Source organism: Schistocerca piceifrons, chromosome 6 (assembly GCF_021461385.2).
Source record: "Schistocerca piceifrons isolate TAMUIC-IGC-003096 chromosome 6, iqSchPice1.1, whole genome shotgun sequence".
NCBI lineage: Eukaryota > Metazoa > Arthropoda > Insecta > Orthoptera > Acrididae > Schistocerca > Schistocerca piceifrons.
Genome location: NC_060143.1, coordinates 584820564 through 584838308, shown reverse-complemented (window position 1 = coordinate 584838308; position 17745 = coordinate 584820564). Strand labels below are relative to the sequence as shown.

The 17745-nt window shown below is 39.7% G+C and overlaps 1 protein-coding gene across 1 annotated transcript in view; it reads left to right on the top strand.

Annotated features, from left to right (window-relative positions):
- Window positions 1-17745, top strand: part of LOC124802781 (Down syndrome cell adhesion molecule-like protein Dscam2) — an 866453-nt gene that overhangs the window by 706719 nt on the left and 141989 nt on the right. The window contains exons 20-22 of the mRNA XM_047263777.1: window positions 1227-1394; window positions 1800-2019; window positions 13475-13716. Coding sequence (XP_047119733.1) covers window positions 1227-1394; window positions 1800-2019; window positions 13475-13716 — 630 coding nt within the window. The remainder of the gene's footprint in view (window positions 1-1226; window positions 1395-1799; window positions 2020-13474; window positions 13717-17745) is intronic.

The following is a 17745-nucleotide window of genomic DNA, read 5'->3' as shown; positions in this document are numbered from 1 at the left end:
CCCTTCTCCACAAAACATCTGACAGCCACCAAAGTGGTGTCTGTATGTTCAAAAGAAGGTCACACAAGAACAATAAAACCAAACATTATGATAGATTATAAGGTGGACAAGACTGGCAGAGACTGTGTCTATCAGCTTTACAGCTACTACCCATTTCCAAGAAAAACAATGAAGTAGTGCAAAAAATTTTCTTTTGCATTTTTCTAATGTGTGCTGTGATTGGTTTTATTTTGTGCAAGTAAAAGATATCTATGTTGGAATTTATTAAAAAAGTTAGGATGGGCTTGGTAGCTGAGGAGGAGACGTTCAGTCATTGGAACCAACACCAACCACTGGCCTAAAGAAAAACAAGTAAACAACATGGTGCTACTGTAAAGTCTGACAAAGGAAAGAAAGAGACGGGCAGCAGGATAAGGAAAGAGAGCAAATAGTTAGTGGTACAAAGAATGCAATGTTGGACTTTGCATACCACAACATGTAATCATTTTTCATCATTTAAATATGAAAGAAATACGTAATTGTTAAGCAGTTTTTTTTTTTTTCCTTTGAAATCTTTGTGAGCAGTTGTAAAACTTTTACTGGGGGGAGCTTTTTCATGTGTTGGCAACTATAATGCACTAGTTCTGACAGAAACACACACACACACACACACACACACACATTTCTTAATCTATAAAGTTTGGTGTTTAAAATGATGATAGATTTCTGGCTATTAGATGCTTGACTATTTCATAATTATTCTTCACATTTTCCGGAAAATCGCCAGTTTACCTGTGCAATTAAAGAGGAGTAAGAGCAATATTGAATGTGTTAATAGTGGTGGAATTTTGAGAACAAACATTCAATATAAATGAAATTCTATAATGAATTCTAGTGACATTCAACTAGGCAAAATAATGACTTGATGCTTTGAAAAATAAGGGAAGCTGGAAAAATATTATGTAAGAAGTATATTTTTTTTGTCGTTATATGACATTCAGTTATTGTACCTAGTAAAGGATTTTTTCCATTTTATTGTTTTCCTTTATATCTATTATGTCTATTTCCATTGTCTTTAGGTTTGCAGTGATAGTCATTTATGTACATTAAAATCTGTTACTGTAACTGTAATTAACATATTTCACCACCTTATTTATTTAATTTCACATTTTATTTCTGCTGTATTGTGAAAATAATTTGGACTTATCGAGACATGCCAGACTAACCCTTTTTGTAATGTATTACAGGAACATGGGAAAATGACATAGATAGAGTACTTGTTCCTGGTCAACAAACAGTTGCTGGTGTCTTCAACCTTAAACCTGCCACAACGTATCACTTGCGTATTGTAGCTGAGAACGACATAGGAACTTCCGATCCATCTGATACAGTTACGATTATAACAGCTGAGGAAGGTACCCAGAGTTATTATTGACTTTTTCTTTCATTTTTAGAGTACTTCTACAAACTTCCATTAATGCTAGTGTTTTATATCTTACATTTCTCCTGAGCTATACATGCAATACGTACCACTTCATTTATGTGAATGTTAGCATTCCTCTGAGTGCTCACATTTCATCAGTTGGTAAGCTGATGTTATAACTCAAGTGTCTCAGTAATTTCCTTCATTTCAGAGTTTGTTTTGCATCTTGGTAACTGGAATATATGCTTAAAACTTGCATTGAAATGTGAAAATATGACTTATTACTGATCTCCGACTGAATATCTGTTTAGAATATAGAACGAAGCTACACAGGTTTTACATAATAAGAGGCACTTTGTTGAATTAGTTTATCCACATTTCTTTCCTCTGTTCAAAGTACCCAGTGGTCCACCAATGAATGTTAAGGTTGAAGCTGAAGGTCAACATACATTGAAGATTTTGTGGAAACCTCCAGAACGGGATCAATGGAATGGAGAGATACTTGGTTATTATGTGGGTTACAAGGCAGCATCAGCTGACACACCATATTTGTTTGAAACTGTTGAATTCAGCAAAGAAGAAGGCAAAGAGCATCATCTTCAGATAACTGACCTGAAGTGAGTACACCTACACAAATTTTTAGCATTTATACATTAATAGAAAAGTCGAGTAACACACACCACACACACACACACACACACACACACACACACACGCGCGCGTACACCTGCACAAACATCAGTATGCTCTCTCCACGTTGTGTCTTTACTTATATCGAATTCATAATGATTGATTCCTGTCCCCAACTCCTATTGCTTGGAAATCCTTTTGTGGTTTGATCCCATAAAGATCACTATATTTTGTTGGTATCATGTGTGTATCTTATTTCATGTAATGTACTTTGGTTAGAAATGGTGGAATACATATATAAATTTATATGAAAGTGCCCTCCCCCCTCCCTCCCTCCCTCTCCCCACCAGATCATGTAAACTTTCTCGAACAATAGATGCCAGTTGTTAAACAGTCTCTTTCATACGCTTTAAAGATATATCTTCTCTATTTACTGGAAATGTTTCATTTATTTCCTAGTTAGTTCTTTGTCATAATAATGGCAATTTGGATCATTGGCATTTACCTCATTGTAAACTGTATGCACAAAAACTGTTGCACTTTGTTCCTGTTTTGGTTTTTTATACACTATAGTTAGATACTGCAGTAAATTTACAACCTTGAGTGCCACAAGTTCATGGATTCTATGTTGCCAAACCTTTGAGCTGTAAGTCACCATCAAGTGCCATTGTGCCACTGTTTTGGTTTTCATCAGTTATGTTAAGAAGAAATGTTACTTAGTAGTTGCATAAACAGTGGCAGCATTAATGAAATATGTTTATTTATGTACTGGCCCATTTTAGCTCTGATTACAGTGCATGCTACTGGCATTAGGCATGTCATGATCAGTTAATTAAGTATACAATGAATATTTGTAAATAATAATTAGTACAACATGGGGAAAATAAAACTGACCTGGAAAATATTTATAAGACTGATGCAAATGGAGCCCTCTCAATAAAGAGGAAAACTGCTCATCACAGAAATCGCTGACAACTGCGGTTCTGATGCACCAGCTGGCTGCTGTCACGTGTCTGAGCGTGCACACATCCCACATGTTCTGTCCATAGTACTTCACTGTGTCATTATGTCTGAATGACTGAAAGGAGCTAGTGTACTTAGTGAGCAGTTGAGTGCAACACAAAATGGTGTGCATGATAAAATAAAAGATGTTAATTGCCAAGTGTTAATGCAAAGCACATTTTGTAGGAAACACGTGCGGAACTGATTGCACAAGGGTTTAAGACTAGAGGTGTTATGGCAAAACTTCCATCAGAGTCGGCGACACAAAACTTAGTGGCAAAATGGCATGAAATGAGCCGTTCCATAACTGTCTTAAAACTGTTTGAACACTGGAAAATGTTGCTCAAGTGAAGAAAAACCAGGAACAAAGCCTGGCGAAATCTCAGTGTCATTAATCTTTGCAAGTGTAAATTAAGTGATTGTCATGTCAGAACATCATTCATAAGGTCCCCCATCTGTATCCTTATCAACTGACTCTTGTGCAGGAGTTTAAACATCCAGATGAACTTTTCCATGTTGAGTTCTGCCAGTGGCTTCTGAGCAAAGTGGAATCAAAACTTTAGGATCCTCAGTTTTCAATTTTTTTGAATGTGTCCGGGTTCTGCCTGTCAGAGTATGTGATTTCACAGAACACGCACCGTTATGCATCAGAAAATCCCCGTCAGTACTTTGAGTAGTAATTGCATAATCTCAAGAGTGGTGTTTGATGCACAGTGTCTGGTGTCTGCATCATAACATGTTTCTTTAATGATGAAACTATTTAATGATGCAACTATTTAATCCATGACGAATAACTACATGGGTATCTTCCACAGATGAGCAGCACTGCCATGCCAACCTCGTCATGAGTGAGTGAGATGTTTGGTGAGGACAGGTCAGTCACCAGAGTTAGTGAAATATCCTGGTCACCTTAATCACCTGGCCACCTCAATCCCTGCTGATTTTATGTAAAGGGACAAGTTGAAGGGCAGGTGCATTCAGATAATCCCCACACAATGGAACAGCTACAGCAGAATATTAGATATTAGAAAAGGTATTGCTGCTCTCCATAAGTTAGAATTTCTATGTGTGTCTCACAATTTTGTTGATAAATCAAGCAAAGCACTGCATTGACATCAACTGTGGCCATTTCCAGCACCTTCTACGTTGTTCATTATCATGGGCCAATCTGATGTCATTAGTTAACAGGGTCAGTTTTATTTTCCCCTCCCTGTACATGGACCACACTTCTAATATTTGCATGTGAATAATACTTCAAATACAAATTTTAACTGATACAGTTAAATAATGTACATACAGTGGAACTTTGATTTTACAATCTCTGATTTTACATTTGTTCCTAGTAAGGTTTACCTCGATTCTACGTTCTTACTCGACGTCTCGTTCAACTTTGCCCCATTTTTTTTTTTATTGACATTTGATGTGACTGTAAAAGTTATAAATGGCACAAAAGATGGAAAGTTCGCGCCACAGATGGTAGCAGAGTTATGGGAATATTTTAGGTCATTGTGGAGAGGGGAGATGTGAGAAAGGAAATGCTAATGTAATCCACAATCAGCATTCCCAACACAACTTGCAATGTTTAGCTTCACCATGCAATTATGATAGAACTGTTGCTATGTTGTGGCAGCAATGCGAAAACATGACAGTCAACACAAAGTGTTCCAGACCAAGCCAATACGTGACAAAGGGCTCCGGCTGCCATCTTTTATTGTGCCACTTGTAACTCAGCCTTGTCTTTTTTCATGTATTTCCAGTGTTCTGTATTCAGCAACAATATCAATCACCAACCTTTTAAGTTCAAACATTGAGTCTCAAAGAATATGCTTCATCAGAATTTAGTAAACGGCTTTGGCTGGCAACTTGCTACATCACCTGACAGCCAGTACAGCCACCTCACCACACTAACATACTTTGTTTAGCTCACTACGTAATAAGCTTACAGACCTTAGCTTACAAAAAATTTGAAATTCCTAAACTACTGGCTCGTAAAGTATAAATGGACACAGAAGCTATAAATCAAAGTCGGTGCAAGAATTTCTTTCTTCTCCTCCTAAGTAGCAATTTTACAACTACTCATAAAATCAACTGACATAACCAAATTGCGAATCCATAAACAAACAGGAAATACATTTCAAAATTGTATGTCATATACTAGACCTATTAGGAAAAAAAAGTGGGTTTTGCCACTAGAAATACTGTAGAGTACATAATTGAAAAGACTGTCACTTCTCCTATTGATGTACAAGGTAATGGAGCCTTTTCCTAACACACTACAGTCACAAATTATACCTTAAAACTTGCAATTTTGAGGGTTCTTTCATTTTATGTTCACCTCGAAAATAAAAATTAAAACCTGCATGGTGAAATAAACAGAAAACTGTGAAATATGGCGAAAACTGCTGTATTACAACATCTCAGATATTTGTAGCACATCGGATGTTCGTTTTTCACCTGCAAACAGTAGCTGCACAACATGCTGATGTCATGCTAAAACAGTGTCTTCTAACATATAAAATGATAAACAGCAAGCTTACGTGGCGGCTTGTTCTGAAATATGACTGCTGTGATTGGTGTATAGCACTTGGAGTGATCATGGCTTGTACATCAGTTTAATTTATATAGTTGTACCTTGTAGTACGCCCCTTCCCATGAACCATAGACCTTGCTGTTGGTGGGGAGGCTTGCGTGCCTCAGCGATACAGATAGCCGTACCGTAGATGCAACCACAACGGAGGGGTATCTGTTGAGAGGCCAGACAAACGTTTGCTTCCTAAAGAGGGGCAGCAGCCTTTTCAGTAGTTGCAGGAGCAAAAGTCTGGATGATTGACTGATCTGGCCTTGTAACACAAACCAAAACGGCCTTGCTGTGCTAGTACTGTGAACGGCTGAAAGCAAGCGGAAACTACAGCCGTAATTTTTCCCGAGGGCATGCAGCTTTACTGTATGGTTAAATGATGATGGCGTCCTCTTGGTTAAAATATTCCGGAGGTAAAATAGTCCCCGATTTGGATCTCCGGGCAGGGACTACTGAAGAGGACGTCGTTATCAGGAGAAAGAAAACTGGCGTTCTATGGATCGGAGTGTGGAATGTCAGATCCCTTAATCGGGCAGGTAGGTTAGAAAATTTAAAAAGGGAAATGGATAGGTTAAAGTTAGATATAGTGGGAATTAGTGAAGTTCGGTGGCAGGAGGAACAAGGCTTTTGGTCAGGTGAATACAGGATTATAAATACAAAATCAAATAGGGGCAATGCAGGAGTAGGTTTAATAATGAATAAAAAATAGGAGTGCGGGTAAGCTACTACAAACAGCATAGTGAACGCATTATTGTGGCCAAGATAGATATGAAGCCCGCACCTACTACAGTAGTACAAGTTTATATGCCAACTAGCTCTGCAGATGACGAAGAAATTGAAGAAATGTTTGATGAGATAAAAGAAATTATTCAGATAGTGAAGGGAGAGGCTTGTCTCACTAGGGGTAAGATAGATACTGCCTACAGGAAAATTAAAGAGACCTTTGGAGAGAAGAGAACCACTTGTATGAATATCAAGAGCTCAGATATCAACCCAGTTCTAAGCAAAGAAGGGAAGGCAGAAAGGTGGAAGGAGTATATAAAGGGCCTATACAAGGGCAATGTACTTAAGGCCAATATTATGGAAATGGAAGAGGATGTAGATGAAGATGAAATGGGAGATAAGATACTGCGTGAAGAGTTTGACAGAGCACTGAAAGACCTGAGTCGAAACAAGGCCCCGGGAGTAGACAACATTCCATTAGAACTACTGATGGCCTTGGGAGAACCAGTCATGACAAAAACTCTACCATCTGGTGAGCAAGATGTATGAGACAAGCGAAATACCCACAGACTTCAAGAAGAATATAATAATTCCAATCCCAAAGAAAGCAGGTGTTGACAGATGTGAAAATTACCGAACTATCAGTTTAATAAGTCACAGCTGCAAAATACTAACGCGAATTCTTTACAGACGAATGGAAAAACTGGTAGAAGCGGACCTCGGGGAGATCAGTTTGGATTCCGTAGAAATGATGGAACACGTGAGGCAATACTAACCTTACGACTTATCTTAGAAGAAAGATTAAGAAAAGGCAAACCTACGTTTCTAGCAGTTGTAGACAACGTTAACTGGAATACTCTCTTTCAAATTCTGAAGGTGGCAGGGGTAAAATACAGGGAGCGAAAGGCTATATACAATTTGTACAGAAACCAGATGGCAGTTATAAGAGTCGAGGGACATGAAAGGGAAGCAGTGGTTGGGAAAGGAGTGAGACAGGGTTGTAGCCTCTCCCCGATGTTATTCAATCTGTATGTTGAACAAGCAGTAAAGGAAACAAAAGAAAAATTCACAGTAGGTATTAAAATTCATGGAGAAGAAGTAAAAACTTTGAGGTTCGCCGATGACATTGTAATTCTGACAGAGACAGCAAAGGACTTGGAAGAGCAGTTGAACGGAATGGACAGTGTCTTGAAAGGAGGATATAAGATGAACATCAACAAAAGCAAAACGAGGATAATGGAATGTAGTCAAATTAAATCGGGTGATGCTGAGGGGATTAGATTAGGAAATGAGACACTTAAAGTAGTAAAGGAGTTTTGCTATTTAGGGAGTAAAATAACTGATGATGGTCAAAGTAGAGAGGATATAAAATGTAGACTGGCAATGGCAAGGAAATCGTTTCTGAAGAAGAGAAATTTGTTAACATCGAGTATAGATTTAAGTGTCAGGAAGTCGTTTCTGAAAGTATTTGTATGGAGTGTAGCCATGTATGGAAGTGAAACATGGACGATAACCAGTTTGGACAAGAAGAGAATAGAAGCTTTCGAAATGTGGTGCTACAGAAGAATGCTGAAGATAAGGTGGGTAGATCACGTAACTAATGAGGAAGTGTTGAATAGGATTGGGGAGAAGAGAAGTTTGTGGCACAACTTGACTAGAAGAAGGGATTGGTTGGTAGCACATGTTTTGAGGCATCAAGGGATCACAAATTTAGCATTGGAGGGCAGCGTGGAGGGTAAAAATCGTAGAGGGAGACCAAGAGGTGAATAGGGTAAGCAGATTCAGAAGGATGTAGATTGCAGTAGGTACTGGGAGATGAAGAAGCTTGCACAGGATAGAGTAGCATGGAGAGCTGCATCAAACCAGTCTCAGGACTGAAGACCACAACAACAACCTTGTATGCCCTACTCTACTGTGAATTAATTTTACATACAGTAGTTTCTGCTTGGAGTCTCTCTACAGAGTCTGGAACGTATCAAGGCTGCAGGCAACATAAGCTATTCTGTCTGCTATAGTCATCACCACAATTAACAGCAAAAATAATCAGTTATTGATAATATAATGTAAACAGCCAGATATAAAAATTTACTCACCAAGTGGCAGCAGGGGAACACACACACAAAAGGATTGAACTTTCACAAGCCTTCGGAGCCAGTGGCTCCTTCTTTTGACAGAGGAGTTGAAGGGAAAGGAAGTGGCTAAAGGAAAAAGAGTGGAGAGGTTTAGAGAAAAGGGTACAGCTCATAAGAGTCACCCAGAACCCCAGTTCAGGGGAGACTTTCTGGATGGGATAAGAAGGAAAGACTAATTGTTGGGAACTACACCAGACGAGATTTGAAAATGTGAGAGATTAAAGGTGGAAGGTCTTCCACCTTTAAGCTCTCAGGCTTCCAAATGTGGGTGGAAGACAAGCATTAGTGAAGATTGAGACCAGAAGGATTTCAGGACTGAAAGCTTATCTTGGAGTGACTGTTTCCAGTTACTTTGTATAAAGGGTTTCTCGGGCAGTGGCAGGGGAGGGGTCTAAATAACACACTAAAACTGATGTTGACAAGCATGTTGTGCCAAACAGCACTTTCTACAGTGTTATCAACATTACCCTTAGGCTCAGTTTGGCAATAGACTTTCATATTGGTTGGTGGCACTACTCATGTAGAAATCTGTGCAGACCTTTCAGTAGAATTGGTATACCCGATACAATTGCTTTTATAGGTGATGCTATCTATAATGGTATGAGATATACTGGTGACAATACTGTAATAGAGTGTGCTGTAGGCGGCCACCTCTTGCACCAGAGACTTTCACATGAATGTGATCCATATCATATTGGTTGTGAGCAGAAGTGAAATAAAATTAAATTTTTGTCTAGGATGGGTGGAATAACATTTTGGGAATCATAATGGAAGCTTACTATGAAAGATATTTGATGTCTTTATGTTGTTTCAATGACAGGTGGTATTGGGTAAGGGTTTTGGAAGAGGGTTGGATGCTCTTATTGGCTGATAGGTGTTGGTGGTTTGGGTAATAGAACCAGGAGAAATATGTATGTGGACCATGTGAGGAGAGTAGTAATCTTCTCAGAAGGCTCAATATATATACAGCTATAAACATTCTCTGCAAAACAGTGGAAAATGCATGTCAGAGAGTATTTAGCATGGTACAACATATTATGGTTCCTTCCTGTTCCGATTACGTACCAGATGTTTGAAATGCAGATTATTTGTATAACAAGAAAAAAGAAGAGTGATAAATAGTGCTTTATTCAAAGTATACTCCATCATTTCTTATGTATTTTTCCCATCTTTCGGGCAATTTGTGAATACTATGCAACTAAAAATTTTACCCTTTTGCTGCGAACCATTCATCGAGCCATTTTTTCACATTTTCATATAAATCAAAGTACTGCTCAATAAGTGCATGACACATCAATGCAAACAAGTGGTAATCGGAAGGAGCCAAGTCTGATGAGTAACTCGCATGGTGTAGAACTTCCCAGCCAAGCACTTCCAATGTGTTGCAATCCAGTTTTGCCATATGTTAAGGAATATTGTCATGAAGAAAAATGACTGTGTTACCTCTGTCAGTATTGTGGCCTTTTTCAAGCAGCAAATGGTTCAAGTTGGTCAATTGTTGTTGGTAACATTTTGTATTAACCATTTCCCACAATTAGTGTTAACCATTTCCCCAGATTTTAACAGCTCATTGTAGAGTACATCCCTCTGGTCCCACCAAACACAGAGCATTGTCTTTCTGCAAAAGTGATTCGGTCTTACAGTCGATGAGAAAGGTGTGCCTGGGGCTACCCCTGATTTTTTGCACTTGGAGTTCTCAAAATAAATCCAGTTTTCTTCCCCTTTAACTATACGATGCAAAAATGATTTCTTTTTGTACCAAGCGAACAAAATGTCACATATATTTTTGCGCTTTTCCATTTTCCTGCCATTCAGCTCATATGGTATCCACCTGCTGGTCTTCTGAACCTTTGTCATTTCTTGTAGATGATTGGAAACAGCTTGTTGACGAAAGCTCAGTTGCTCAGTGAGTTGTTTTTGTGTTTGAGAATCTTCAACAATGCCTAAAATTCCACATCTTCATGTTTTTTGGCAGTTTTCCACGTTCCTTGTCTTGCAGCATCAAAGTCACCATTTTTTAAATGCCGAAACCATCACTCACATGTATCTTGCGATGGAAGTAATCAGTATGATTCAGCAGCAGTTTTATAAAAATGGAAACAAAAAATTAATGATTTTTGCGAATGCTCTTTGTTCAGTATAAATTTTGACACATTGGACACTACAACACAACGCTATGCAGACACTTTTCCAGTTTATATCTCATGCATGTATGACACTTGTTGATGACACAACAAAATGGAGCAGTGTTAAATCTTTATAGCACAAACTACATTGGTGCCAAATCTGTTGTTGAAATCCGCATTTCACAGTTACACACCTGGTATGTGGTGTGGGGATAGTATCTGTAGACTGTGTAATTATTCTAACCTTGCCGTTACTGCCTCTACAGTGGCATTATGTAGGGGCATATACAATAGTTCTAGATTGTTTGAATCCTTCACTTAAGACTGGTCTTGAAACTCTTTAAGTAGGCTTTTGTGGGATAATTGTTGAATGTCTACAAGCGACTGCCAATTTGGGTTTTTCAGCACTTCCTTGGTGCTCTCACACAAGTCAAACATAGCTGTGACCATTCGTGCCACCCTTCATTGTATATGTTCTGTCTCCCCTGTTAATCATACTTGGATGATATTCTTAGAGGGCTCGCACGAGGATTTTGCAAACAGTCTTTCTTGTGGACTGACTGAGCTTTGTTAGTATTCTGCCAGTGAACCAAAATCTACCACTTGCCTTACCTACAGTTATTGAGCATATAGTCATGACATTCTATACTCCTGAAAATTGGTAAACATAGGTATTTGTGTGAGCCAGCTGATTCAAATTGTGACTCATTATTGTTATAGTCATTGAATATTTATTTTCTGAATTTTGTGGAGTGCTTAAGTTTACATTTCTGAACATTTAAACCAAGTTTCCAATCTTTGCATCAGTTTCAAATTTTTTAAAAGTATGATTGAATATTTCTGCAGCTTTTTTCAGACATACTCCATCATAGATAACTGTATCATCTGCAGTAGGTCTTGTGTTGCCATTAATACTTTCTGGAAGGTCATCAATATAATGAATTAACACTCTTCCCTGTTACCTGTGGAGGGCTCTCCATCAAAGATGATGTACTGCATCCTCTCTACCAAGAAACCTACAGTGCAGTAATAGACACTTTTTGTGATGCCATATTTGTGTGCTCACAGTAATTGCTCTTGTTATTGTATCAAGTCAAATTCTTTTCAGAAGTCGAGAAATACTGCATCCATATAATGGTCTTGACCTATGGCTTTTAGAGTGTCATGAAAGAAAATTGCAAGTTTCATTTTGCAAGGTCATTATTTTTTGAATCTGTCCTGGTTGCCTGGGGGAGGCCATTTATTTTGAAAGACCTCATAATGTTTAAGCTTAGAATCTGCTCTAGTGTTTCGCAAATCATTTCTGCTGCCATTCTTGTAGGCAGGTGTGTTTGGTGTCACTGCGAACAATGTTTTGTTCAAAGGATCTGCAATATACTGTGATTAAAATGGGAGCTAACTCAGCTGTAAATCGTGTTCAGAATGTGACAGGGATTGAATCAGACCATGGAGCCATGTTCGATTTCAGTGATTTTAAGTGTTTTGCAACACCACTGACACCATCTATATCTCTCATCCTTATAATAGTGTGAGGTTTATACTGGGGCACTACTCCTATATCTTCCTTAGTAAAGGAAAAAGTGAAAATGGAATACAGCATTTATGCTTTTGCTTTTACACCCTCAATTTCAGTTTCTATGTTTTGTGAGTGTTTGGTCACTAATTTTGAGTTTTGTGAGAGTCCTTTTTCAATAATATTCTGCTATGGTAGTCACTGAAGGGTTACACATTGCCTTGTTGATAGCCAAATTATGTTTCATTCAGCATCTCTTTACATAAAGCCATATGAATAGTTTTACACCCATTATGCGGAAGTTGCTGTTTCTTTGAAGTTTCTTTACAGGTACTGTACACTGTGGACAAGCCCTCCTTTAGTGAACAGTGCTATTATGTATGTACTGAACCAGAGCATGCTCAGTCATTCTTTAACTTGAGCCACAGATCTTCTACATGCTCCTACCCAGATGTAAATACTTTGAGCTCCTCTTTGGGATGTGATTTGACTGCTTCTTACTGTACTAACTAAACATCTAAATCTACCTATTTGTTTTGGCTGCAATAATCATTGTTGTTAGAGCTGTTTCATTAGTCACTGATACTAGTTTCTATAAAGGCAGGTTTGTTTGTTGTCATTATATTTTCATCATGAATGGGCTCCAGAACTATCTGTTCCGGCTAGTTGTCAGAGTAGGCATTTAGTAATGTTTTGCAAAATGTCTTGTCACACATACCATTTACAAAACCATAATCAGCCTAGTTGACTGCTTGAAGACTGAAGTCTCCTCCAATAATAACAAAAGGTGACAAAGGAAGAAAAGGGCTCAGAGACCAAGACTCTCTCACAACAGATGTGTCCCTCTCATCCTAGAGTCTACATCACTCGTCTCTACTTTCAACCTATGCCAACATATCATTCTCTCCTCCTTGAGGAAGAAACTGTTAGTTCTGGAAACTAGACTAGTGTATGTGTGTGTTCTTCTGTAAGTGTCTATCAACAGTACTAATTATTTCATCTGAAGGTAAATACTGTTCAGCAGTTCTGTCTCACAGCAATATAATTTTGTTACTTTTCTGTAAGTTTTGCAGAATGTAATAAATGACTCTTACATGTTCATAAGAGCCTGTAAGCTCCACTTTTCACAGTTGTAATTTTTTTTCTGTTTTTAAATTTATTTTTGACTTATTGTAAGGAGATATAGTTAAGAAAGTTCTATGCTGCCACAAATATTCAGTTATAAACAAAGTATTACAGTTTCAGTGGAGATACAAAGTTTTCACTATGTTTTAATTTACACTAATGGCAAGTTGCAACAGCATTATGTGAATGAACGTGTCTAGATTTAAAAACCACAAGAATCTCACTGAAATGTTTATTACATAGGACATACACTCAGTATGCTGTAGTAGTCCAAGCTTTCAACAAAGTTGGTGCTGGCCCAATGTCAGAAGAAGTGCGTCAGTACACAGCTGAGGGCATCCCAGAGCAACCACCTCAGGATACAACCTGCACCACTCTCACCTCTCAGACAATCAGAGTGTCATGGGTATCTCCACCACTCAGCACTGTGAATGGAGTCATTAAGGGATACAAGGTTATTTATGGCCCCAGTGATAGCTGGTATGGTGAGTAAAGACTATTTTATTCATTCATATATTCTTTGTGCTACATAGATCCTGTCAAGAAGGACAACCTTGGAATGAGTTGAGCATACGTTGAAATTAGGATTTGAGTTTTTGTGGTTTGATTTTGAATTGTGTGAGGTTTTAGTTTTTCAAGGTTTTGAGAATTTTGAGGCTCATGTTTTTTATATATAGATTCTGAGTCCAAACAGTTAAGAAAGGATTTTTTTTTTCCTTTTAAAATTCTGGCATTGCATTAGAAAACCAGTTTTTTATAGTAATGTGATAGCTATAGAAGTGAAAAAAAATGAGTTCTATTAATTTTATAGATTTTGGATGTAATAAAAAATTTCTTAAACCTCTTAGTAATGGAGGTATATGAACATGAATGAGATTTTCACTCTGCAGCGGAGTGTGCGCTGATATGAAACTTCCTGGCAGATTAAAACTGTGTGCCCGACCGAGACTCGAACTCGAGCACTTGCCCACGAAAAGCAAAGGTCCTGAGTTCGAGTCTCGGTCGGGCACACAGTTTTAATCTGCCAGGAAGTTTCGTATATGAACATACTCATACATGTTATCTTCATCAGTATCTCCACTGTATAGCAACTACCATTTTTCATAATATTGTTGCTTAATCTTGCTATATAAAATGAATCTTTGATGAATAAATTACTCATACTAATGAATATTCAGGATGGAATGTTAGAATAGTTAGAAAAAGACGGTTGCTACACACCATATAGCGAAGATGCTAAGTCACAGATAGTCACGACAAAAAGACTGTCAGAAAATGAGCTTTTGGTCAACAAGGCCTTTGTCAAAAATAGACAATGTACACACACACACACACACACACACACACACACACACACACACACAAAATCAGAATGTAATTCACACACACATGACCACAGTCTCTGGAAGCTGAAGCCAGAATGCGAGTAGCAGTGCATGATGGGAGAGGCAGCTGAGTTGTGGGATTAAGGAGGAGGCTGGGGTGAGGAGGGGGGAGGGATAGCAGGGTAGGGATGGGGGACGGCAAAGTGCTGCTTGTGGGAGCATACTGGGATGAGGTGGAGAGAGAGGGTAGGACAGCTAGATGCAGGGGTAGGACAGCTAGGTGCAGTCGGGAGGTTAGACAGAGGGCAGGGGAGAGAGGGGGTAGTGAAAAACAAGAGAACTAAAAACACTGAATGCATTGGTGGAATAGAGGGCAGTTTAGTGTTGGAATGGGAATAAGGAAGGGGCTACATGGGTAAGGGCAATGACTAATGAAGGTTGAGGCCAGGAGGGTTATGGGAACGCAGGCTATATTGCAGGGAGAGCTGCCATCTACGCAGAAAACCTGGTGTTGGTGGGAGAATCCATATGGCACAGGCTGTCAAGCAGTCACTGAAATGAAGAATGTCATGTTGGATGGCATACTTAACAATGGGGCGGTCCAGGCGTTTCTTGGTCTCAGTTTGTCGATGGCCATTCATGTGGACAGACAGCTTGTTGGTTGTCATGCCCACACAGAAAGCAGCATAGTGGCTGCAGCTTAGCTTGTAGATCACATGACTGATTTCACAGTTAGCCGTTTTTAAAGAACTACTCTATCCAACTGTGATTAGCCCCCACTGCTGCAAATCAACCCATCTTAATGGTCCAGAATTTATTAACCTCAAACCTTGCCTCACCGTCATTCCCCAAATCACTCAACATCCAAACTAACCCTATATCCACAGAAAAACTGCAAACCACCAACTAAAAACTTATTTTGAATTTAAAATCTTAACTGCTGACAAAGGTTCCACTATTGTTGTTTTCAAATGCAAGCATTAGCTAGCAGAAGGACTCTGCCAGTTGTCAGATTCATCCATGTACAAACTCTGCCATATTGACTCCATTTTAAAAATCCAGCAGGGTCTCCAAATCCTTAAGCCCATCCAAGAACCTCTCCCCAGAGTCCATCTCTCTTCTCACCGCTACTAGTTCATACACTCCTACCTTCTACATGCTTCCGAAAGTCTGTAAATCCAACCACCTAAGACGCCCCATTGTTGCTGGTTACTGTGACCCCACAGAGAGTACCTGCTCTCATAGACCAACACCTTCAGCCTCTTACCCGGAACCTACCCTCCTTTACAAAATATACCAAGCATTTTCTCCACCAACTCTCCACAGCCTGTCACTGTTGATGCCATCTCCCATTATGCTAACATCCCTTATGCCCATGGACTTACCTCTATTGAGCACTACGTTTCCCAGTGCTCAATGGATTCCAAACCGACAACCTCCTTCCTAGTCGGAATGACCAACTATACTGTCACCCACAATTACTTCCCCTTTGAAGGCATCACCTGCAAACAGATCAGAGGTATGGCTATGGATATCCACATGGCACCATCCTATGCCAACCTATTCATGGGCCACCTAGAGGAATCCCAAACACATCACCTGGTTTAGATTCATTGATGACAACTTTGTGAACTAGTTGTTCCAGAACCTCAACATCTTCTCCCCATTCGCTTCATACAGTCCTACTCAACCCAAGAAGCCCCTACTCAATGCAGCAAGCCACCTTCCTCAATGTTGACCTCCATCTCAAAGGTGACTACATCAGTACCGCTGTCCATATCAAACCTACCAACGACCAGCAATACCTCCACTTCAAAGCTGCCACCTATTTCATACCGAGAAGTCCCTTCCATACAGCCTAGCCACCCTTGGCTGTCATATCTATAGTCTCAAGCAGTCATTCTTGAAATATACTGAGGGTCTAGCTGAAACCTTCACAAGCTCAGTACCATGCAGGACTTTAGCAAGTGAATTACATTCTCCACCAGAGTTTCGACTTCATCTCATCATGCCATGAAATGAGAAATGTCATACCCACTATCATTCCTACCCCTCTCACAGTGGTATTCCGCCGCCCACTGAACCCACACAATATCCTCATCCATACTTACACAATCCCTGGTCTCAACCCCTTGCCTCACAGCTCATATCCCTGTAATAGACCTAAATGCAAGCAAGGCCTGTCCCATACATCCTCCCACCACCACCTACTCCACACCGGTCACAAACATCACCTAACGCACAAAGGCAGGGCTACCTGTGAAACCAGTCATGATCTAAAAGCTGTGCTGCATTCTATGTGGGCATGACGAAAGCTGTGTGTCCACACGATGCCCCCGACAAACTAAGACGAAGAAACACTTGAACCAACCCGTTGCTGAGTATGCCACCCAACACAATTTCCCTTATTTCAATGACTGCTTCATTGCTTGTGCCATATGGATCCTTCCCACCAAAACCAGCTTTTCTGAACTGCGCAGGGTGGAACTGTCCCTGCAGTATATCCTACCTTCCCATAACACTCCTGGTCCTATGTTCGTTCGCGTTTGTCCTTACCCATCTAATCCCTTCCCTGTTCCCATTCCAGCACTACAAAGCCCTCTATTTCACCAACACATCCTCTTATCTTTTTACTTCTCTCCTTTTCCGTTGCTCCCCCCTCACCCTCCGTCTAACCTCTCGACTGCATCTAGCTGTCCTACCCTCTCTCCACCTCATCCCTGTACTCTCCCACAAGCAGCACTTTACCATACCCCACCCCTACCCTACTGTACCTCCCTTTCCCCACCCCAGGCCCCTCCTTATTCTGACCACCCAGTAGTTTCTCCCATCATGTGGTACTGCTAACTGACTTCAGCTGCCAGAGACTGTGGTCATGTGTGTGTGAGTTGCATTTGTGTGTATGTGTGTGTGTTTGTGTGTGCATGTTGTCTGTTTTCAGTGATGGCCTTACTGACTGAAAGCCACTTTCTGATCCAACTGTCTTTTTGTTATACCTATCTGCGACTCGGCGTGTCCGCTATATGTTGAGTAGCAACTATCTTTTTCACAATATTGTTACTTATATCAGGGTTGTTGAGGGGTGGGTGGGTGGTGTTTCGTATTTGTAGGAAGGTTTTGTAATAGTCTCTGGAAGGCTTCGGTGAAATACAATAACTGATAAAATATTTCATTCTGATATTTTTTCTT